The following is a 24,946-nucleotide window of genomic DNA, read 5'->3' on the forward strand; positions in this document are numbered from 1 at the left end:
ACTTCTAGAATTAAGCCCCAAAAGCAAATAATACCACATTTTAGAAATTGGCGCAGGAGCTAGGGATAATGGCATCCGTTCAGATCAGTGATTACTTTTAAAATTTTGCCAATTTATAACATTTCTGATTGTGTTAAAAGTTACCAAACCGATAAAACATTGTTCGTGCTTATATCATGGTATATGCGATTCCCAAATACACTTGAAGGTATAGAGAAAATAATAATTTTAAGGAATTTTAAAATAAAATGCACAATTTACAGTTAAAGGATAACTCAAATAGATATATTTTTAACAATATAGTGGTATGAAAATATTGATTCATTTAATTATGCATTATTTTCAGTGGGGTACATCTAAAACTGTGTAGATCTCTTACCTGCAGTCTTTGCAAGCCCTCACCTTATTCCCCAGCTGAGACATTCTGTGCCTGTCCAATTACAGACTTCCCAATGCAGGTTATTGAAAAGTCTTTGTAAGGCAGGTGCTCTAGGCAATTGCCAGGCACTTTTATAAATAAACCATGTTACAACCCCCTGTTCAGACATCCATTACTGTTACTAGTTTGGTTTGCTCAGTGGAGCTAAACTCAAGAGGCAGCAAATGCACAGAGCATCTGTCTTGCAAACTATTTTAATTGAGTTGCATTGGGAAGCCTGTGATTGAACATACACAAAGTCTGAGCTTAGTTAAAAGGAGAGATAAGAGATATGCAGTATTTGAGCACGTTTTTTAGATATATAACCTCAATGAAAAAATGCATAATTAGATACATGCATGTTGTCATTGGGGTATATCTTCTATCCCTTTATGCCCATCGTGACATAGAGGTTTAGAAAAAACGCCTTGGTTTCTTTGTGAGAGATGACAAATGTCTTATAAGTACCTGATAATATCGATTAGTGGGGGGCTTTATTTTTTTTATGTTTTTGGAGATGATGCTGAGAGACTGAGGAGCTAATTGTGTCACAATTTGGGGGCTTTTTTTGGAGAGAAAAAAGAAAAATTACAATACCAAAAGAAGAAAAATGAAAAATTATTTTAAGGGCTCAAAACCTTGAGAACCCATTCAGTATGCAGCTCTATGATGATATTTACAGCTTGTATCTCCCAAGACCAATTAACAGATGCCCTGTCTTGAAGCCTCTGGCCAAAGAGGAAGATTAACTGAAACAGCTGCCATATGAGCTTTTGTTGGAAATCTGAACTAATCTGATCTATTTTAAAAACATACAATAAAAAGTTCTTTGTTTAATTAACTGCCTCAATTACATCTTATGCATATTCTTATTAAAAGCAGTGCAGTGGCAAAAGGGAATGTGTATTAAGTTGGTATGGTGTAAAGGTTTATACTCACCCAGTCTCTCTGCTCACTGAGCACAATAGAATGATTAAGTATCACTGTGAATTAAAATTGTTAATATTTTCGGAATGCCTGTCACTATGTGTTGCTACGGGAACAGCTCATGCAACGCAATCTGCTACTATAAGCCTTAACATCTGGCATGCTATACCCAAGAACACACTCCAATCTTACTAATTAAAGCTAGAAGCAGAAAGAGAAAATACAAAAATCTTGAAATACAGTTTATGCAGCAACCTAAATGGACAGGCATATCCAAACCATGCTTTGATTCACTGCACAGTAGCAAGTTTCTGCTGCATTACTTACTGCCAGATTACATATATGCACGGTTATCTCTGACATCACCCACTTCGCTAATCAGGCAAGGATACAGGTGACACTGTGCCCACAGATATTTAATTCAATGTGTTTCCATTGACAGATGCGTCCTGCAGTGTGGAACTCAAAGACATGCTATGTGATTGTGCCACAGCAAGAAGCCATGCCAGAACTTTTCTATCATCCTACTTCCATGAATAAGGATGGAATAAAAAACATAAAATGAAAAATAAAAATCAGCAAACGGTTACTCCACCTTATATTCTCCCCCCAACTTAAGAGTCTATGGATGGCCTCTAAAGAAGAAATAGGTTACTTTTGGAAACACCCAGAGTATGACAAGTGTAAGAAATTATGACACAGACTAGTTGGGTAGGTACAGACACAGGTCCCAAGGAATCAAGTAAGAATCGGATGGGGTTCCAGCTTCTTCTGCCAGGTCAACTACATGAAAGACAGATTTCCCATGTGGAACAAATAGCATCCAGCCATTTTGACACTGTGCCAGCAGGTCACTGGAGGATGCTGTAGGGGTCTTGTTTAGAATCTGAAAGTTTCTAATTAGTTGGATTGCTTTAGCCTGTTTAGGTGATATATCATCTGCATACAACCTCTGAAGAGAGACTCCGATCTTAAGATATTTCAGGCGTCAATGATTTTCTAGCTTGTCAAAAAGATGATCAGCTTTTGTGTGTGGAAGTCCAGTTGGATAGTCGCTTCTCCATCTCAACTCCCTACTGCACACCAGCAATATTTTCTCTAAACCTTGCTATATCTGGAGTTTTATGTAGGTCTGCCAGGAGATTCTGCATTGCTTTGGTCACCAGTTTGGAAGAGACACACTGTTGTGCTGGGCTCAATAGTGATCCAGTAGTAGGAATGTTGTCTGCATGAAAGGATACATACTCTGAGGAGATGCTATGTTAGGCCTATAGCACCACAAGTTTGGCGGAGCAAACTGCCTTTTCCAAGGTTATAAGAGGATCTCTCTGGCATTTCTTTTTGTTTGGCAACCCATTCAGTATGGTCTTTTGTTGAGAAGTGGCATTACTCAAAAAAATATAGAAACAGTGTGATTAAAAATCCCTAAGAGAAAGTTGGGTCAGAGCTCAAGAGATATGCATCTAGATAATTCAATGGATAGCTCTGCCCTTTTTATGATATCACCATGGATTACATTGACACAATAAAACTAATGAGTAAAATTACTAGGCAATACACAATAGGTGCAAGAAAAACCTGTCAAAAGGAACAAACAGAAAAAAGTGGTGCAAGGGCTTTAATCTCTGAAGATTGATTTCTGAAGCACACAAAAAAAAATAATAATTGCAAAATGGAGTCTGAAATAGCCAAGTTGGGTCTATTGCAGAGATGGATTTTTTTTTTTTTTTTTTTTTAAGTCAAGTATTCTGACCAAGTTTGGTTTACAATTGTCCACCAGCTGCGGTTTAGTGAATAGTGTTATAGTTTAAGGTCATTAAGCAACTACAAATATCTACTTGAAGTGTCCTATCTGTATTCTGCTTCTAGAGGCTTTGTATGACCTTGTGACTTGTAAGGTATTACTAGGCACTTGTATAATTGTACTACAGTGTGATCACTTTTCCTATTGACACCATACTAATAGTAGAGACAAACAAAAAACAAAACACTTCTGTTTTCTATGAATACCCTAATATATAGTATATTCATGCAGAGAATACATTGATAAATAAGCTATTATTGCATAACGTGGGAATTTATAACTATAGTCCTAGCTAATCAATTCAGTAAAAACATATATATACACCTGAAACCTTTTACAGCCAAATTATACTGTATATTTTTAGGACTACGGGAGACTAATAATACACTGATTCAGAACCAGATTGAATGAGAAATCACATGACATCATGAAACTGAATTCTTATGTGTAACATTTGTATTAAATACCTAAAAAACTGCAAAGAGTTCTCAAAAATACCATAATGAAATATCTTCCCTGCATTTAAACATGTACAAGAACTCAAGACTTGACCGTATAACAAGAAAATAGCTTACGATTAATATGGTTAATGTAGTAAACTCCAATTTGGGGATCATAGCCAGACTCCCATCCCCAAGGCAGCTCATTCCCAACACAGTCAGCAAACGACAAGGGTTTTGTTAACCTACAAAAAAAATGTAAGTAAATAAATAAATAAAGCAAATTTTGAAGAAGAAATAAGAACTGATCATCTTCAGTTAGGATATACACATGCCAGAAACGGTTGATATGCATCTCTTACAATTCTAATATTAATTCTAGTTCATGTACAGAACCCCAGTTGTGTGGCTTTCACACTAATGTAAATCTACCCAATAATATACATATGCAGGTAAAAATATTTTGTAAGCAACATCACACAAAGGAAATGATAACATGAACAATGTCAATGAATTTGGAGGTAGAAGTGTATGCATGAAAAAGAGAAGACGATTCAGGGAAGCAAGGAAAAAAGATTCTCCACGGTCTAAAAAACAAACAAACCACAAAACAAAAAAATTAAAAAACACCATTGCAAATCATCGCCTCCCTTTTAAGATTTACACCATTGAGTTAAACATCCAGGAAGTATGAGGATTGGTTATCGGATTGACAGCCAGGTGGATGTTTCTTTAAGGGTCTGGAGTGTGTCTTCAAGTTTAATATGGCCCTGCTCAAGTATATTTTCTCTCCATCACATACCTAGGTCCTTTCAAGAAAGGCCTTCAGATTAACATCACAATTGAAACAGTAAAGGGTAACTTTCAAGGATTACTCTAATCAAAAAACAACATTTTACGAAAACACTGCTTTTAGTTCGCATAACACTTGCTGGTAGGTAAACATTCCTACATTCAACTAGGTTTTCCGCTCTGCTATTTACTTCTAGATCTAATTTTGTTGAATAGCCTTGCATGACTTTTACACCTGGCAGTCAGCAAACAGATAAGAAACTGGATTGTGATGTGAATTGCTAAATCTTTAATATAAATTTAAAGGAGCACCCTCGCCATGACAACCCCTTAAGGCAGGGGTGGGCAATCTGCGGACCTCCAGATGTTTTGGACTACATCTCCCTTGATGCTTTGTTAGCATTATGGCCCTAACAGCATAATGGGAGATTTAGTCCAAGAAATCGGGAGGGCAGCAGATTGCCCACCCCTGCCTTAAGGTATTAAAGTGCCTGGTGGCCTCCTGGCAATATAACAACTTCATTTAGATGAAGTTGTTATGATGACCAGAGTTTTACTTTAAAGCTGGGTTCTCCAAACTCTGGGCCTAGAGATGTTGCTGAACTGCAACTACCATGATTCTTTGAATGAAATAGACAGCCGGAGAATCATGGGAATTGTAGTTCTGCAACACCTGGAGGAACAGAATTTGGAGAACCCTGCTTTAACGTAAAGACGTAAAGTGGAGCATCATACAAAATAGGTTAACTGTAATTATCAAAGATTTGTAATGTTTTATTCAACAGTGCAACTTCGAAAGATGTGCCCTTTTAAAGTGGACAAAAGACACATGAAAAGTTTACTGTTCAAACTGGGATACACATGTCAAGAAACAAAATTATAAACAGATATAAACATGCATACATTCTACCAAACTCACATTGCGGACAACTTTTGGATTTATTAACTTCCTCCATCCCAAAAATGTAAAGTTTCACAGTACAAACACTACATGAGTGTGATTAAATGTTTTCTTAACTGCATCCTAATGACTCACTTGCTTCCCCCCTTCACCTTAACTACTATAAATTAAAAAAAAGAGAACGCGAGGAGGGAGAATGAATTATACATGGATTATTTATGGAACAGCAACATGTACATAAAATCAAGCAGATGTAATTTACTCAATAAATCTTTGTGAGGCATTTCTCTCGTCAAATCTAGAGAGCCAGCTCATTTCTTTTGCAAAGCTTTTTACTAGTGAGAGTTTACAATGCAAACACAGGGTGATGGAAGACTCTTTAGGACTGTCCAAAACCCACGAAAATAATGAGCTCACAAGAAACGCTAACATATTTAAAAAATATTGAGCAATGGCTTTTATCAGGCATTTGACATGTTGAAGACATTGCTCTATGCATATACCCCAATCAAAATACTCAACTGAAATGTCAAGGTACAGCAAGGTACAGCAAAATATGCAAATATGATAGACTACAATAATGTGGTTAGTTCAACACACCTCTGAATATATATTCAATTTTTTATGAACAGTTGAAATCAACCATATAAACAGAAAGCATGGCAAGGTAAGATTGTAACTTCATCTTGTATTGGCTCGATTCACGGTTTAGCAATGCCTGAGCAAGATGGGGTCTACATTTCAAGTGCTTTTTTTATGCACAGAAAAAAAAAATAGGCTCCCATTCGGCCTCCCTGAAAAATGCAGAAAAATAAAGAATGCTGTTTGCTACATGATTTGGAGAAGTGGCTCCCAAACCAGTCCTCATGGCCCACCAACAATCCAGGATTTATGTATTTTTTATTCTTCTTTTATTCCTTTTTTATTCTAATGGAGATACTGAACAAACCTGGATTGTTGGTGGGTCTTGAGGACTGGTTTGGGAACCACTGATTTAGAGGGTACACATCTCTCTTTCTTGCATATAAAAACAAATACAATTAGGACTTTAAAAAATTAAAGGTGTATGAAAATATATTAAAATAATGTAAGTTTATAGTCTTCCGAGGTGTCCCTAGTACCTGCAGGCAGCTGCATACTCTTCCGATTGGCACAAATATCACATTGACTCCCATACAACATGAACACTACATAACTATCGATTTTATAAAGATTTTTTTTCAATGTACTGATTGCCATTGTTGCAGTCTGTAAGTGCTGATCAGTACACCTGCTGATTTACATTGCTGCCTATTCGGATTTGCTGGGTCCGCTTGGTGGGAAGCACCTGAGACAATAGGAGTATCTGCAACATGAACCACTGTAAGGTCAGTTGATGGTTTTGTCTGTCACATTACTTGATGCCTGCATTGGCTCCAACACTGCCCAACAACATAGACATCTTCTTATAGTTATAGCAGTATTCATTCCGGCTACATTGTATAACTTATGATATCATTGATAGGTTTATTTCAGAATATGTACACATGCAATAAGGAAAAAAGAATGTGTCCTGTGTTTCCATTTTTGCAAGGGCTGAAATGTTGTATGAATAGTTGAAAGCCGCTCAAAATAAGCAGTCACATGGCGTTAATAGATGGTTTATCATAATTGGTGTTTTCTTGCAGACTTGTGACTGTGAACATGACATTCTATGAATGCAGAGACAGACACGCTATGTGATAATTCAGGAGAACACCTCACAAAAATGATCAAATCAAATGACTGTCAAGCAATTACTACACACATCTCATGATCAATTAGTTCAGATGCCCCCAAAGTATTAATTGTGAAGTTAGTACGGGGTCAGAGAATCAAATATTATTCCTGGTAAGATGAAGAGACAGCATTCATCACATATTCTTGGCAAGCATGTGGTCTTGTGAAAAGGAATTTAGACCAAATACATGGCATCTCTCATGACAGACGGCTCAACAAATTGGCTTATTAACACAGAACTTTATATTCATAGCGGAAACTTTTGACCCTTCCAGACAGTGAATGCACAACACTGTGCTCATATAAATCAAAGAGTACTCCAATGATTAGCACCTAATATACAGAGATATGGAAGCTCAGGAGCATCTGGGGTGGAAAGATTAGCCATCACTATTGGACTGATAACCAACTACCTTCACACTATGGATTTCTTTAGAATTTGCATAGTGCACATAATGCATAAATAAATAGTGATTCATTTTTAAACATTTAAATGAATCTGTATAGATAGCCGTTCTGCAATATACATGATCGGCTTGAAACCAGGAAGTGGCTGAGAGATTTCTGCTCTTCCTGGTCCTCTATTAATTCAACAAGAGTTTGTCTCCAGGGTGACTATGGGAGATCAAAAGAAAATTAAAAGAAACACTTTTGATAAAGCCTGTCCAAGGCAAAGTGTACTAATATATGGTTTTATGCAATTATTTTACTTTTTATCTTTGATTTTATGTTTTTTTTTTTAAATAAAAGTATTTTTTTTTTTTTATTATTGGACCCGATCTTCTGCTGCTGAATCCTGAGCTCTATATCCTTGGTTGGGATAATACCACCCAAGCCAATCTGAGTGAGTAAACCTCATTTTGCACTGAAGTATGGGAGTAGGCTTTTATTACTTTTACCCTCTATTTTATGGTAGGCACTATTGTGGCTTTTTTTCCCTCTTTTATATATACATGGAGATCATACCACTTCACGCATTACTTCTGCAGCCAATACTTAGGGAGTATAAACCTATCTATATACCTGCCCCTGCTTATTAGCTCAACATACTACAGCCATAGCTGTAAGGAAAAGGTTAGTTAACTGTGCCACAATATATCCATAGGTGGGGATATTTCTGCCCAAGCATGCAAATTAGAACTGTATTTAAGCTCCCTGAAAGTGTGAGAGTACAATTTGTAATTTCCTTACTCTATCAACTTACTACACAATCAGTCCTTTTTGTTTTTCCTTTTTTTTTTTTCCATTACATACATTCCCTAAAGGACACTCCAGGCGCTGCACCTTTGTTTCCTGTTTTACTCAAAAGAATACCTCTTATTGGTATCACTGTTTATGGCTTAATGTTTCACCCTGGCATGCTAGACTTTAAAACACAGGCTTATATTTAAATCAAGAGATATTCTGTTTGCACATTATAAATGTAACATGTCAAATCATAGGAAGCAAGTTGTACAAGAACTTAAAAAGTAAGAAGCTGGGAGTCCCTTCCTGGATCAATATACACAGGTAATGGAAAATGAACTTGTACTTTACAATTTTCAGTTTAAATTAATATGTAACTATGCAGGTGTAGGAAAGGGCTAGACAGATTCATTTATTTTCGAAAGAAGACGTTGCCCATTTGGCTTAGTGCCGTGATAATAGAAAAGTGGACCGAGATGAAAGACACATCGATAAATGGCCAACACAGGATACTCAGGTGAACCAATATACCAGTTGGGATTTCAAGTAATGTGTTATTGCACTTGCAGGTCCTATAAGCAATTACAGGAAACACCTTTACTAGCGCAATGGAATGGTAGGAATTCCTGGCAGCCTTTCAAGGTGCAAAGGTCTCTACACAACTCGATTGGAAAATCAGCTGACCTATGATCCTCATGTAACAAGGAAAGAGCCAAGGCTGTCATATTCTGAATTCTCACAGTCTGTTCATAAAACAATCTTATGGTTTAAGGAGCGAAAGAGAGTAAAATAAACTTTCTAGCAAGCTATTTGATTGCCCTCTTACCCTTACTTGATAACTGCTCAGGTTAGAAATATGTTTTATGTCAAAAAGTTATATTTCCCTCTTCAGCGCTTATTACTTGAAGGCAATCGATATTTTTCTCTTAAGAAATAAAGTGAGAAATGTATTTCATTGTAAACTGAAAAACAACCAACACCAATAATAAAAAATGGATTACATACTGTAACATGCTAAGGAGTGACTAATGTTGGTCATGCTGGGGCAGATATCTGCAAACTAATGGTTCTCTGAATTGCTGTAAAAATTCAGTATTAGAGTTTTTAAGATTATCATGTACTCTGTAATGGACTAGTAAACTCTGAAAGTATTCTGAAAATTGAATAACTATAACTACCTAGAGATTTAAATCACCTTTACTGGTCTTCCATAAGTGTGGCAAGGTCTAAAAGTATTGTTAGAACCTATATAGCTCAAATTGAAAATTCACATCAACTGCACCCTGCTTTGCATTAGTTGACATCCACAGGAACATAACTGTGACATGAAGAAAGAGAACTTGAGAGTTTCTCCTTTTATTGTAACAACCAACTTAAAGGGACACTAAAGTCACCAGAACAACTACAGCTTATTGAATTTACATTACAGCCTAGTGGTAACTTCACTGGCCACTCCTCAGATGGCTGTTAGAGATCCTTCCTGGGTCATGGCTGCCTAAAATGCATCCGAACATTCAGTATCTCCTCCCTCTGCATGCAGACACTGAACTTTCCTCATTGAGATTCATTGATTCAATTCATCTCTATGAGGAGATGCTGATTGGCCAGGGATGTGTTTGAATCATGCTGACTCTGCCCCTGAACTGCCCCTTTGTCAGTCTCAGTCACTCCTATGGGGAAGCATTGTGATTGGATCAGGCCACCACTTCTCATGATGTCAGCAGGCAGGTCAATAGGAAACAGGGACAAAGTAAGCAGTCACAGACTTGACTACAAGTAAGATTGTACTATATTTAGGGAGGCACAAGGGTCCCAGCAGGGCTAGATGGTGGTTTTAACCCTATATGGTCAGGAATACGTTTGTGTTCCTGACCCTATAGTGCTCCTTTAAATAAATATTGCTTCCTGTTAAACACACTGTCTTCTATTTTATGTTAAGGTTTCTTTCATAAGCAAAAACAGACTGTCCCCATCTTTTGATGCATACAATGGATTACATAAAAATGTATCTAATCAAACACTTTTTTGTAATTATGGATTTGAGAAAAAACAAACAAAAAAAACCCTCAATGATAAAGTACAATTTTAAAGTCAAGTGTGTTTCCAGCCACAAACAGTGATATATTGTATGAAAATGATCAAGGTCTAACATTAACCCCTTTGTTCTGGCACTCGTGTATACACAATTGCCAGGTTATGCAGTCATACCCCACAATCATGTGTACACAAGTTTCAAACTAAATTTTGCTTGTAAAATTTGCCCTTACTAGAAAGGCCGTGACAACAATTCCAAAAACACTGCCTGGGACACTGTGTGCCGTGATGCCATGGGAGAGCTGAAGGGATGCAGAGGATACTGTTAATGCGGCTGAAGACAGGAGACACCCAGTGGCAGTGCGGAAACTGAGAAAAGTAGAGAGTTTCCAGCAGCCGGGACATAGGGAAGTGTAAATTACTATGTGAGCAGAGGAGGCCAAACTGGGGTGTAAAAAGCATTGTAAAAGGGGAAAGGTAAAAAAAAAATGGCAATTGATGAAATTTGCATTTGGGGGAGAGAGAGAACAGGACAAAAAAGGGATATAAGGAAAGGAGCAAGAAAAATACATTGGCCAGAAATATATGTCTGGCGAAAGGGAGGGGGAGATGGATGTCAAACAAGGAGGAACATTGTAAAGGGGGAGGAAATATAAATACATGGAGAATGGATACAATTTGTATGAAAGAGGGTGGATAAAAAACAGAGCCATATTTAGTAAGAGGTGTCTAGTGACCCAAATATATTACAAGGATATATATCTATTTCCTGGTGATGCTCTGCCTGACCGGTACTGTAATAAGGTTTTATATAGACACTGACTCGTCTTTGCTGCCGTTTCTTAACATGAGGAACAAAGTAAAAATACAAGTTTTAACCCCAAAATCTAAACGATTTGTCAGCCCTCTTGGGCAGGCAACAGCGATGCAGCCCTAACCACTTCCCAAGAAAAGGTTGTGCAACCAATTGCTCATTTTCTTTCAGTACCTTAAAACAGTCAATCAATAAGAATAGCAGTGACACATGTTTGGATGTAAGTTCCCTCAAATTGAAGGGGGCTGTGTGCACTATATCCTCTTTGTCATTGTGTAATTTCAAATTCAACATACTGGAGTACAGAATATATCAGTTATCTATAGCTATGAATATACTAACTTTCTATGCCATGAGCCAGATGGAGTTGCAGCTGATGGCAGGTGCATAATATACTCTTCTAGCAGACAATGAATCCAAATTGTTGATGACCTCAGGGAATGGTGTGCCATAGTTAGATGACCAATAATCTGACAAACTATGGCCTCCATATACATTACTGAAAACAAAATAAACCTCTAATGCACATAAATCAAAGAAAAAGAAGGACCCAACCAGTGCTGGTAGTATTAATATTCTACCGTTTCCAAACATTATGTACACTAAACCATTCTATATGGTCAGATTAAAAAACAAAATAAAAATTCAACAATAAATAATAAATATGAAACGGTTTCACGCAGTACATACTGAAAACATTTTTTTAACTTGCGCATCCTAAAAATATAGCTCCCCCCCCCCCCCAAAAAAAAATAAATATTTAAAAATAAATATTTAAAAATAAACATTTCTGAGAATTTGCCAAGTCTAAACAAAATCTATTAAATGTTTTCCAGTGACCCGGACATTTTGTTCGGCAGTGGATGTGAACACTGAAATAAAGTGAAAAAAAAAAAAAATGTTAAAAAAATTTACATTTAAAATATGGATTTAGTAGCCAGAAGAATAACTAAAATTTTAAAACATCTTATTGAAACATACAATACATGTATTGTTCAACATTTAGGCTCTAAATTATTAATTATACATGTTAAGGAAAGAGGTGTATGCTAATTCTACAAACTAGCGATCGACTGAGCCGATTCAGATTATCGGTCGCCTTTCAGGCTGTTTGAAAATAACTAGTGCCGATATTATGTACATTTAAAGGGACACTATAGTAAATCAGACCACTTCAGCTCAATGAAGTGGTCTGGGTGCTAGGTCCCTTAGGTTTTAACCCATCACATGTAAACATAGCAGTTTAAAGAGCTGCTATGTTTACATAGCAGGGTTAATCCAACCTCTAGTGGTTGTCTTCCTGACAGCCGCTAGAGGCGCTTCCGTGACGCTGGATGCGAAATTCGCATCCAGAGTGCAGAACGTCCATAGGAAAGCATTGAGAAATGCTTTCCTATGGACTGTTAGAAAGCGCATGCGGCTCTTGCCATGCATTCGCATTCCACTCCACTTGGATGCTGACGATGGCAGGGGAGGAGAGGTCACCAGCGCCGAAGGAGCCGGCGCTGGATTACGGTAAGGGGAGCCTGAGGGCGAGGGTCCCCTAAGGATGACATAGTGTCAGGAAAACAGGTTTGTTTTGAAAAAGCAACACAATTTTAACACAAATCTGGCATTACTGAACATTCTGACCGCTATCACACTTCTTTCACACTCAGGCAGCCAGTACATACAGGGGTCAGTGAGATCCCAGCATGTACAGTACTATTACGGATAGGAGTTTGATGTCAGCAATCATACTCAAACTACTCTCAAACATCTGATCAGGGGTGGGGTGGAGATGAGCTGATGTGCAGGGGTGGTGGGGGGAGAGATGAGCTGATGTGCAGGGGTGGTGGGGGAGAGATGAGCTGGTGTGCAGGGGTGGTGGGGGAGAGATGAGCTGGTGTGCAGGAAGGAGATGAGCAAATGTTCAGGGGTGGTGGGGGGGGGAGATTAGCTGGTGTGCAGGCGTGGTGGTGGTGATGAGCTTGTGTGCAGGGTGAAATAAGTTGGTGCGCGGGAGTGAAAGGGAAGATAAGCTGGTGCAGGGCAGTCTTTAACACAGGGCAAACGGGCAGCTGCCCTGTGGGCCCCACTGCCCTCAATTAATTTGGGCCCCGCACTCTAAGGAGGCCCACCAGGTGGCCCATGCACTTAGGTCTTTTATGTCAGTGTATAGGTCAGTGTGTGTATGTGTGTCAGTGGGTCTGAGCACCAAAATTATATATAAACACACATTCAAAAGAAAAACACTACACACAAATGCACGCTTGCATCCAAACTCCAGCACTACATACAAACACTTTCAGACAAACATACTTCAAACAAAAACATGCTTGCAGTCAAATAGTGCAAAATACAACCCTGCACGCATGGGAAACTGGTAGAACCCCACCTGTAAATGTATTGCTGAAGTTGCACGACAGATAGGGTTCTACCTTTTGTCCAACCTTGCAATTGGGGGGCCAAATAAAATTCTTGCACCAGAGATCTTTATACTTTAGTTCCGCTACAGAGTTGAGGTGGAGGGCATGAGTGCATGTTAGGGAGTGGGGGGGGGGAGGGGGGGCAACGTCTATTGGGGCCCTAGCAAATGCTTGCCCAGAGTCCAATCATTACTAAAGATGGCCCTGAGCTGGTGTGTGTGGGTGGAAGATGAGCTGGTGTGTGAGGGTAGAAGGGGTGGAGATGAGCTAGTGAGCATAGTGGTGGAGGAGTGGGAGGAGAAATGAGCTGGTGTGTGGAGGTGGAAGGAGAGAAGCTGGTATGCAGGACATCAAACCCCTGTACTGCCACCTCCCACCCTCTAAGACTGTTGTGACAAATTCAGGGGCAATAATATTCTTAATTCCACAGTAGTAACTCATCTCCCTGTCTTGAGCTGTGATCCTCATGAGGGTGCTCACAGCAGGGAGGAGTGACGTGAAGTTGCGCGATGTGCTGCATCACTGGCTGGCAGATGCGAAAGATGGCATGTTGTGACTGGAGGAGGCAAGTAAAGTGCCTTATGTTATCAACACTATCGGTCATTTATCAGATAGATTCCGATTATTAGAAAATTGCCGAATATCGGCTCTAATAAATCTACTAAATTGATATATTGGTCAATCGCTACTACAAACACCCCTTTGATATTAGCATTAATATGTTTTAGCTTTCAAGGTGACGTACAAGACCACCCTTCAAATGTTCAGAAACTGTTATTCTGGCCTACATTTGGTAAGCTTGTTGGAAACTCACTTCACGTTAATGTTTAGTGCATAATCCTCTTGGTGTGCAACAGTTATGTGGAGCAGACAAGGGAAACGTGGGTCAAAGGGACATTCACAGGAAAGATTTCTGAAAAATTCACGGGTTATTCTAGAAGCACACACACAATTGTGCCTTAATATTTTATTACAATATTTGCATATTGCGACATGACATTTAAATGTATTTGGAAGGTGAAAAACCTTACAATCTGTCTCTGGATATTAAACCCACACTATTAAGAAACAATTCTAAAAATAAATGTATTACAGGTTGATCGATTCACAAGAGGAGAACAGTCTACAGAGGTATCAGCCTGGGTAAAACACTCAAAGCCTTTCAATTGCACTAGTGTTATTTTTAACTATAGTAATACGGGGACAGGTAAATGGTTTTTATTGCTAGGATTTTACTCCAAAATCTTAGTCCAGACTGAGGAAATGCATGTTGTACAACAATAACGACATCCAACCACATTAAAGAATGCTTAGCTATAAAGCAAAATACAGTATATTGGGGGGAAATAAGTTATTTCATTTAAACTAAAAATAGTTTACCATTTCAAGTCTACAAAATTTAAAGAGTAAATATTGATTTGATTCTCAAGAATTTAAAAGAAACCATCAAACTCTAAATTAATCTTTTTAAGCATTAATTAATGAAGCCCATTATTAGTAGTTTAATTACTCTGAGTAATGGTGTTGTAAGTTAATTAGAGGTATAATTAGCCTGACAGACAACACATCAATGTATCTTGTTACATAGCTAGAGTTTGACCCTTTGCAGTTAAACATTGCCTTACACCTAACACTGTCTTATCAGAAAGGCATTTAAAAGATGCATTATCCTTGTCATTCCACACATACCAATCGCTAGTTCAGAGGTCTCTCTACCCATTAGAAGTAAACACAACTGTCCATTAAAGTCCTGTGGTGAAATATTCCTCAAAACTTTTTCAAACAAATATACCTGACATAAAACCACAGGATATAATACAATTTATATAAAGCAAGTGTAATTATACAGCAGGGTGGATTTGATTTAAATCAAGTCTATTTAAAACAATTTAACTGACTAGTCGATAAGACTCTACTTAAATCATGAGTTTAAAGCAACCAGCAAGAATGAGTCTTTACGTTTACATCTTTAATATTTGCTGCTAGATGAAGATTTCACATTTAAAATAGTAACAGTTATATCAGAACTGATTTTGTTAGGTTAGATTCGATACAGTGTACATATGAAGAAATGTATTTATTTATAAAAATAATTTACCAGGAAGGATACATTGATATTTTGCTTGTTTTTTTTTTAAGTATGTTCTGGAAACATAGTTGGCCTCTGCTCAGAAAATACAGTAGCGATTAATAAAATAGAAGATTTTACTTGGTGTAAACTGTAGCAGTCTTACATAATGCCATAATATATCTAAAATCATCCAAAATATCTAAAATCACATTGAAAAAAAAAGAAAAACTACAACTTTAACAGCCTAATAATACATATAGACATTACACAATAGTGCCACCAATATTATATATATCTATATATTGTCTAATATCTAAAGTGTCACACTGATTTCCCAAAGTTTAAATTGAAAAGGGAAAAAAAATACAATAATAAGAGAATTAGAGATTTAAAGTGGGATTATACCAATAAATTAGAAGATTATACTTGGTATAAATACTACAACTATATTGCCTATAGCCCCCAACCCAAACTAAAACATCTATCCACTCTAAGGCTATAAAAATCTATTTACTGCTATAAAAACATATCAGGCTATGTGAACTTAGTATGTGGGATGCAAAAGACTGGAGGAAGGTTGGGTAAAAATATTTGAGTAAGTAAGAATATTTCAGATGAGGTGCCAATCTACAGCAGTGTCCTAAAAGTGCTAAGAATATGGGTTAGTTGGGTGTATTTTTTTTTTTTTTTTTTTTTAAGTTTAAAGGGTTATAGGTATTCCAAAGTCCAATAAAAAAAAGTAAAGGTGTTTCTAAAACCAAATAGAAAATATAATTTTCAAGCAGAGGCCATTGGTTTGAGACAGATCTGTAGTCTTTTAAGCATAGATACATGTTTTAATACTTCAAATATTGCAAAAATAAATTGAAATTCCTTCCCTCCCCATTGTGATTTCCCTCTTTCCGCCTGCTAATGAGCTATTATATTGATGAGGGTTTTTTTTTTTTTAAATCCCTATTTTCCAAATTAATCATATTCTGCTTTTCTTCTTCTTGCATTTTCAAATTCCCTGGTTCTAATGTAATTAAAAACAAATAACAGCAGTGGGTGGGTTGGCTTTATCCATTTAATCAAGAAACTGACATAGGTTAATTTCTATACTTGATCCAAAGACACCTTTAGACTTAACTACTCTGGAACAAGGATCTATACAGGAAGATGATGAAGGTGATCAAATGTTAATGTGCTAGATGGATCAGATGAGTGTCTCTATTAATTATATGCACCATTTCAACCAGCTGCCTACCTAATTGCTACCTTTGATTGAAGTGAGATACCAGCTACCTACGTATCACATTAATTATTGCAATTTTCTACAAAGGCAGGTGAAAGGGTAACTACTCATTACTGCTAAAAAGTTGTCTAATATCTAAAGTGTCACACAGAATTCCCAGAGTTTAAACTGAAAAGGAAAAAATACAATAATTATAGAATTAGAGATTTAAAATGGGATTATACCAATAAATGTTTTTCTTTTTTTTAAACTATTCTCCCCACACAAAAGGTGCATTAAATGGCATAACAGTGAACCATTTAGAAAAAAAAATTAAAAAAATTAACATGCAGCTAAAAATTGCCAATTTTAACATTACAACTTCAATAAGAAAACATTGGAACATTTTGGCAGTTGTTTCTTCATTACCAGATATTTACTATAACCCATCAATAAGTAACAAATGATCCAAGAACACAAAGGGTCATCTGGCCTATACAGATCCAGTTAAATGTTAAGACTCCACACACACACATATCATGAACTTTCATATGTTTACCATAGGAAAGCAATGGGAGGCTAGTACGCATGCTCAAAACGCTGCACCAATCAGCATCTTTTCACAGATATGTATTAAAACAATGCATCTCTATGAGGAACATTCAGGGCCTACATTCAGTGCTTGTTAATGCTGAACATAGATGGGATGATAGGAAGCACCTTTAGTGGCTGTCTGATCTGAGTGACTGCCACTGGATGTGTCCCTAGGCAAAAGTGTAAACACTGCATTTTCTCTGAAAAAGCAGGGTTTACTGATAAGGTTTCAGACACCAGAACAACTACATTAACGCTGTAGTGGTTCTGGTGACTATATTGTCCATTTAATAATTTAAAAAAAAAAAAAAAAATGTTTAACCTTTGCTAAATTAAAAAAACAAAAAACAAAAAAAAAACACCTTTTTTGGCTGGCTTTTAGATTCAAAGCAAATTTGTCAATCCCTGGATTTATTACCCTCAGTGGTTTCAGCTTTTCTATATTTCTGACTTTGTGCGTGCTTACATTTCTGTCTACTTTTGTCATTTACGCATACTTTCTTCTTATTTAATTTCTTATCACAGGTTAGCAAATGTTTTACTTAGATATTATTTCACTTCAACATCAGCACTGTCACATACAGATTTGTGCACGCCACAGCAACACATCCAACGTCCTGTAGGGAAATAACCTTTGCTGATTATATCTTGGGCGATTATTCTTCATTCATATTATTATTATTGGTACTTATACAGGGAGTGCAGAATTATTAGGCAAATTAGTATTTTGACCACATCATCCTCTTTATGCATGTTGTCTTACTCCAAGCTGTATAGGCTCGAAAGCCTACTACCAATTAAGCATATTAGGTGATGTGCATCTCTGTAATGAGAAGGGGTGTGGTCTAATGACATCAACACCCTATATCAGGTGTGCATAATTATTAGGCAACTTCCTTTCCTTTGGCAAAATGGGTCAAAAGAAGGACTTGACAGGCTCAGAAAAGTCAAAAATAGTGAGATATCTTGCAGAGGGATGCAGCACTCTTAAAATTGCAAAGCTTCTGAAGCGTGATCATCGAACAATCAAGCGTTTCATTCAAAATAGTCAACAGGGTCGCAAGAAGCGTGTGGAGAAACCAAGGCGCAAAATAACTGCCCATGAACTGAGAAAAGTCAAGCGTGCAGCTGCCAAGATGCCACTTGCCACCAGTTTGGCCATATTTCAGAGCTGCAACATCACTGGAGTGCCCAAAAGCACAAGGTGTGCAATACTCAGAGACATGGCCAAGGTAAGAAAGGCTGAAAGACGACCACCACTGAACAAGACACACAAGCTGAAACGTCAAGACTGGGCCAAGAAATATCTCAAGACTGATTTTTCTAAGGTTTTATGGACTGATGAAATGAGAGTGAGTCTTGATGGGCCAGATGGATGGGCCCGTGGCTGGATTGGTAAAGGGCAGAGAGCTCCAGTACGACTAAGACGCCAGCAAGGTGGAGGTGGAGTACTGGTTTGGGCTGGTATCATCAAAGATGAGCTTCTGGGGCCATTTCGGGTTGAGGATGGAGTCAAGCTCAACTCCCAGTCCTACTGCCAGTTTCTGGAAGACACCTTCTTCAAGCAGTGGTACAGGAAGAAGTCTGCATCCTTCAAGAAAACATGATTTTCATGCAGGACAATGCTCCATCACACGCGTCCAAGTACTCCACAGCGTGGCTGGCAAGAAAGGGTATAAAAGAAGAAAATCTAATGACATGGCCTCCTTGTTCACCTGATCTGAACCCCATTGAGAACCTGTGGTCCATCATCAAATGTGAGATTTACAAGGAGGGAAAACAGTACACCTCTCTGAACAGTGTCTGGGAGGCTGTGGTTGCTGCTGCACGCAATGTTGATGGTGAACAGATCAAAACACTGACAGAATCCATGGATGGCAGGCTTTTGAGTGTCCTTGCAAAGAAAGGTGGCTATATTGGTCACTGATTTGTTTTTGTTATGTTTTTGAATGTCAGAAATGTATATTTGTGAATGTTGAGATGTTATATTGGTTTCACTGGTAAAAATAAATAATTGAAATGGGTATATATTTGTTTTTTGTTAAGTTGCCTAATAATTATGCACAGTAATAGTCACCTGCACACACAGATATCCCCCTAAAATAGCTATAACTAAAAACAAACTAAAAACTACTTCCAAAAATATTCAGCTTTGATATTAATGAGTTTTTTGGGTTCATTGAGAACATGGTTGTTGTTCAATAATAAAATTAATCCTCAAAAATACAGCTTGCCTAATAATTCTGCACTCCCTGTATAGCGCAAGCATATTCCGTAGCGCTTTACAATATTATCAAAGGGTGGAGATTTAACAATAAATTAGACAATTACAAAAACTTACAGTAAGAGGGCAATATAGAAGCTGGGGCGTAAAACCCAACAAGACAGGAGGTACCGTGTTTCTCCGAAAATAAGACCGGGTCTTATATTAATTTTAGTCACAAAAAACACACTAGGGCTTATTTATTTACGGTACCGGTATGTACATTAAACCCCCCTTTAATTAATCCACCCCCCTCTAATTAATTCACCCCCCCTTAATTAATTCACCCCCCTTTAATTAATTCACCCCCCTTTAATTAATTCACCCCCCTTTAATGAATTCACCCCCCTTTAATGAATTCACCCCCCTTTAATGAATTCACCCCCCTTTAATGAATTCACCCCCCTTTAATGAATTCACCCCCCTTTAATTAATTCACCCCCCTTTAATTAATTCACCCCCCCTTTAATTAATTCACCCCCCCCCCTTTAATTAATTCACCCCCCCTTTAATTAATTCACCCCCCCCTTTAATTAATTAAGTCCCAGACATAAAATACCGCTATCTACTCACAGTTCAAAGAGTCCGACCACTGGGTGCCTCACCGCCCGGAATGGATCCTTCCGCTGAAGATCCGTGAAGGCAGACTGACGGCGCTGCGCACGTCGTCATCACGCTGCGCGATGCCGCGGCCTGCAACGCTCCTCCTCATAGAAGAAGGAAGTCCCGCCGGGCCGCAAAGGTAAAATGCCTAGGTCTTATTTTCGGGGTAGGGCTTATATTGCAGCCCACCCCGAAAATTCAGCTAGGGCTTATTTTCGGGGTAGGTCTTATTTTCGGGGAAACACGGTAGCAATCAAACAAGGTGAGTGAAGCAGAGCTGGAGGATAGAATAGAGTGCTGCCTTTAGGAGAGAGCAAAGGACAGGTATGTGAGGTAGAGGTTACTCTGGGAGGCCATAAGCCTTCCTAAAGAGATGGGTTTTGAGGCACTTAATAAATGATTGAAGACTAGGGGAGAGCTTGATGGTCGTAGGCAGGCTATTCCAAAGAAAGGGAGCCACCCGCGAGAAGTCCTGCAAGCGTACGGGTGCGAGCAGCGAACAGGAGAAGGTCATAGGCAGAGAGGAGAAACCGAGAAAGGGTATACTTGTGGATCAGTGAAGAGATATAGGTGGGGCTAGAATTGGTCAATGCTTAAAGAACCACTGTACAAACTCGTTTTCCTGGCACTATGGGGTCTTTAGGTCCCCACCACCCACAGCATTAATTACAGGAGAGAGTTACAATAATCCATGCAAGAGATTACTAGAGCATGGACAAGCTCCTTAGTAGCATCGTGCATTAGAAAAGGGCGGAATCTACAGGATTTTGTAACAGACTGGATGTGAGGCCAGCGTAAAGTATAACGCCAAGACAGCGCACCTTCAAGGATGGACTGATGTGGATTCAACTAACTTGAAGGGAGAGCGAAGGAGGGGGAAAGACAAGGAGTTCAGTTTGAGAGAGATTGAGTTTCAAAAAGCATGAGGACATCCAGTCAGAGATGGAAGTAAGGCAAGCAGTGACACATTGCAGGACGGCAGGGGAGAGGTACGGGGCGGAGAGGTATATCTAGGAGTCATCAGCGTACAGGTGGTATTGGAATCCAAATGAGGTAAGACGTTTGCCAAGAGAGGCAGTATAAAAAGAAAATAGAAGGGGACCAAGTACAGAGCCTTGGGGGACTCCAACAGAGACAGAACGAAGGGAGGAGGTATCTGTCTCAGGGGACACTGAATGAGCATTGGGAGAGATAGGAGGAAAAACAAGCAGGACCGTGTCACAGAGACCTAGTGATTGAAGAGCTTGGAGAAGGAGAACATGGTGAACAGTGTCAAAGGCAGCCGAGAGGTCAATAATAATAATAATTAGTATGGAGTAGTGCCCTTTGGATTTAGCTGTAATTGGGTTGTTAGTGACTTTAATAAGAGCAGTCTCAGTAGAGTGGAGGGGGCGGAAGCCAGACTGAAGAGGGTCAAGGATAGAGTTGGAAGTGAGGAAACAAGTCTTTGAGGGAAAGGGAAAAGGGAGCAGGGATATGGGATGATAGTTAGAAGGGGAGGATAGAAACATAGAATGTGACGGCAGATAAGAACCATTCGGACCATCTAGTCTGCCCAATTTTCTAAATACCTTCATTAGTCCCTGGCCTTATCTTATAGTTAGGATAGCCTTATGCCTATCCCACGCATGCATAAACTCCTTTACTGTGTTAACCTCTACCACTTCAGCTGGAAGGCTATTCCTTGCATCCACTACCCTCTCAGTAAAGTAATACTAACTGATATTATTTTTAAACCTTTATCCCTCTAATTTATGTCCTCTTGTTTATGTAATTTTTCTTATTTTAAACATAGTCTCCTCCTTTACTGTGTTGTTTCCCTTTATATATTTAAATGTTTCTATCATATCCCCCCTGTCTCGTCTTTCCTCCACGCTATACATGTTAAGATCCTTTAACCTTTCCTGGTAAGTTTTATCCTGCAATCCATGAACCAGTTTAGTAGCCCTTCTCTGAACTCTCTCTAAGGTATCAATTTCCTTCTGAAGATACAGTCTCCAGTACTGCGTACAATACTCCAAGTGAGGTCTCAGATGGGTCAAGAGATGTTTGTTTTTTTAAGATGGGTACTACAGTAGCAGGTACAATACCAGAAGAGAGAGAGCAATTGAAGATGTGTGTTAAGGAAGGTAAAAGACAAGAGGAGAGAGATCGGATAAGGTGAGACGGGACAGGGTCAAGCAGGCAAGTGGTGGGGTGAGAGGAAAGGAGAAGTGCAGCCACCTCTTGTTAAGTAGCCTGGCATAAAGTCTGATGGGTAGCAAAGGCATGATTCAGGTGTCATTCAGAAATAGAGCAGCAAAGTGCTGAGAATTCTTTCCTTAGCTGTTCAATCTAGTCGATAGGTTAGTTTGGGGGGTGGCCACAGCAGGGCAAAGAAGGGAGTTAAGGTATTAAAAAGGCGCCTAGGATTGCAGGAGCAAGAGCTAATGAGGGAGTAAAAGTATAACTGTTTGGCAAGGACAAGGGCTGTGCTGTATGAACGCAACATGAATTTGTAGTGGAGGAAGTCTGACTGGGTGCATGACTTCCTCCAGCAGAACGGGAACATCTCTGCAGGAAGCGTGTTGATTTAGTCTGCCATGGTTGGGGGCATGTTCTCCTCAAAGTGCATGTTTGGAGCCGGGCTGCAGCGTCCAGGGCAGAGATGAGGGTAGTGTTATATGAGGAGCTAGATAGTGAGGGACAGGAGAAAGTAGGGATGGATAGAAGTTGGGAATCAATATTAGCCGATAGCTGCTGGAGGTCAATACAATTCAGATTTCTTCTTAGTTAGGGAGTGTTAGGTTGAGGATGATGGGGTAGGGGGCTATTGAGAGCAAATGAAAAGAGGTGGTGATCTGAGAGAGGAAATGGAGTGTTGCAGAGATTCGAGATTGTACATTCATGAGAAAAAATAAGATCAATGGTATTGCCAGCTACATGGTTAAGTTGCAGATGGTATTAGAGTAAAACATTTTTGATATTATGATTACATTTGTATCCATGTTCTGCACAGATACAATTTATTTAGCATGTTACATTTACATACCAGGTTCAGGAATTTATTTAATTTGAAAATTTATGTAATGTACATACGCCCAATAATATTTGGTAAATCACAAAAAAATCATAGATATCTTTCTTTCCTGAACAAGATTTGTTCTGGCATATTAATTATTCCCTTTGTTTTAGTTTGGTACATTCCCCAAAAACATTTTTTCAGCTTTATTGATAGTTTAACTCAAAAACACAAATCAATTTATTTGTATTTGGCCATTAACCATTTTATTTCTGTAAAATTTGATATTTGACCTTGGCCATAGGAAAAAAATTGTGCACTTATTCTTATATTAAATTATTGATTTTAATTAAAAATTAAGCATCAGTCTGTTTGGTATTTAGGCATACAGCCAGCCCCTGGGTTAAGTTAGTGTTATGAATATTTGTTATATTGTAAATTTTTTAATTCATAATATTACTTGAAGCATTTTCTTGTTTACTGTCAAGCAACACTAACTACCAAGTGCTAAACTACTTCATATATGTATATTCCATTTTTTATTTTGCGTCACAAAAACAACATATAATGTGCACGGGTTGCTATGGTGACATGAGATATAGGATTTCACGTAATCAAGAACATCCTATTCATCAGACAGATGATGTAGCTTGTGTTTAGAAGTCCACATGGATAGATACATTTAATAGATATTTTTTGTATGAATACACCATGCATGATTTTTGTGTTTGATCTTGAGAAAGGCCCATGGAGGGGCCAAAATGTTGGTGTCACGGTTCTCACGGCGACATCCAGACGAGGTCACCCCAGAAGTGCCCGATAAGGGATTTGGAGTGCTGGGGCTGCTGTTTTTGCCTCTGAGACACCATACAGCTCAGGAAATATCCAGAAGTCTACTCTTGCCTTGTATCCAGCACTGGGGGCTGGACATTATCTGAGACTGCTCCTGTCCCTCATGGTTCACCTGTGGCTGATCACTGATTAGCCAGGTATAAGACACTGCCTCTCCCTGTGGGCAGTGTCAGTTCATTGACTCTGGTTCAAGTATTGCTGTTTTGTGTTCCAGTGTTCTCCAGTTGATTCCTGACCTTGGCTTGTTATTTGGTGTACCCTGACTTCTGGCATCCTCTGACCTCGGCTCTCTACAGGTTTATCCTGATTTCTGGCACCCACTGACCTTTGGCTTACCAACGACGATTCTCCTGTTTATGTCCGTATCTGCACTGAAACTTGGGAACATCATCCTGCACATCCCCCGTGCACCGACTCACAGGCCAGGTGAATTCTTACCTGACCACCTTGGCCTGTGTTTACTTGCAAGGGTGAGCACATATATCTGCGCTACAGACTCCAACTCAGGTAAGCCCTGACAGTCACTAATGTAAAAATCAAGTTTAATATCCCCAGAATATAAGAGAAGGATTTCGTTTGGATAAAAAGTCCATAGAGTGCTCCTAATTCTATAAACATTGCTAAATATAAAGTAAGTGTTGGAGGAACCAAGGCACTTGGCTGTAAGTTTGAGTGCCAGTAACTGCAGTTCGTTTAGCATTATATATACATACGCACAATATTTTTTTTTTTATCTCAAATTAATTGTGTGTATTCACCAAGATTACTTTATCTGGTTGCAAAGAGATCAGAAACACCTGTTCATAAATATAATACATTACAGTGCATTTTCAGCCAGGATTTGAAATGCATTAATGTCCTCATAAAA

General features: G+C 38.5%; 1 protein-coding gene across 2 annotated transcripts in view; it reads right to left on the reverse strand.

The window, feature by feature from the left end:
• Window positions 1-24,946, reverse strand: part of WWC2 (WW and C2 domain containing 2) — a 146,487-nt gene that overhangs the window by 97,558 nt on the left and 23,983 nt on the right. The window contains exon 2 of one of the 2 annotated variants that reach the window (XM_063458143.1): window positions 3,725-3,834. The exons of the other annotated variant lie outside the window; for it this stretch is intronic. Coding sequence (XP_063314213.1) covers window positions 3,725-3,834 — 110 coding nt within the window. The remainder of the gene's footprint in view (window positions 1-3,724; window positions 3,835-24,946) is intronic. 2 annotated transcript variants of the gene reach the window in all.

This window comes from Pelobates fuscus, chromosome 6 (assembly GCF_036172605.1).
Source record: "Pelobates fuscus isolate aPelFus1 chromosome 6, aPelFus1.pri, whole genome shotgun sequence".
Classification (NCBI taxonomy): Eukaryota; Metazoa; Chordata; class Amphibia; order Anura; family Pelobatidae; genus Pelobates; species Pelobates fuscus.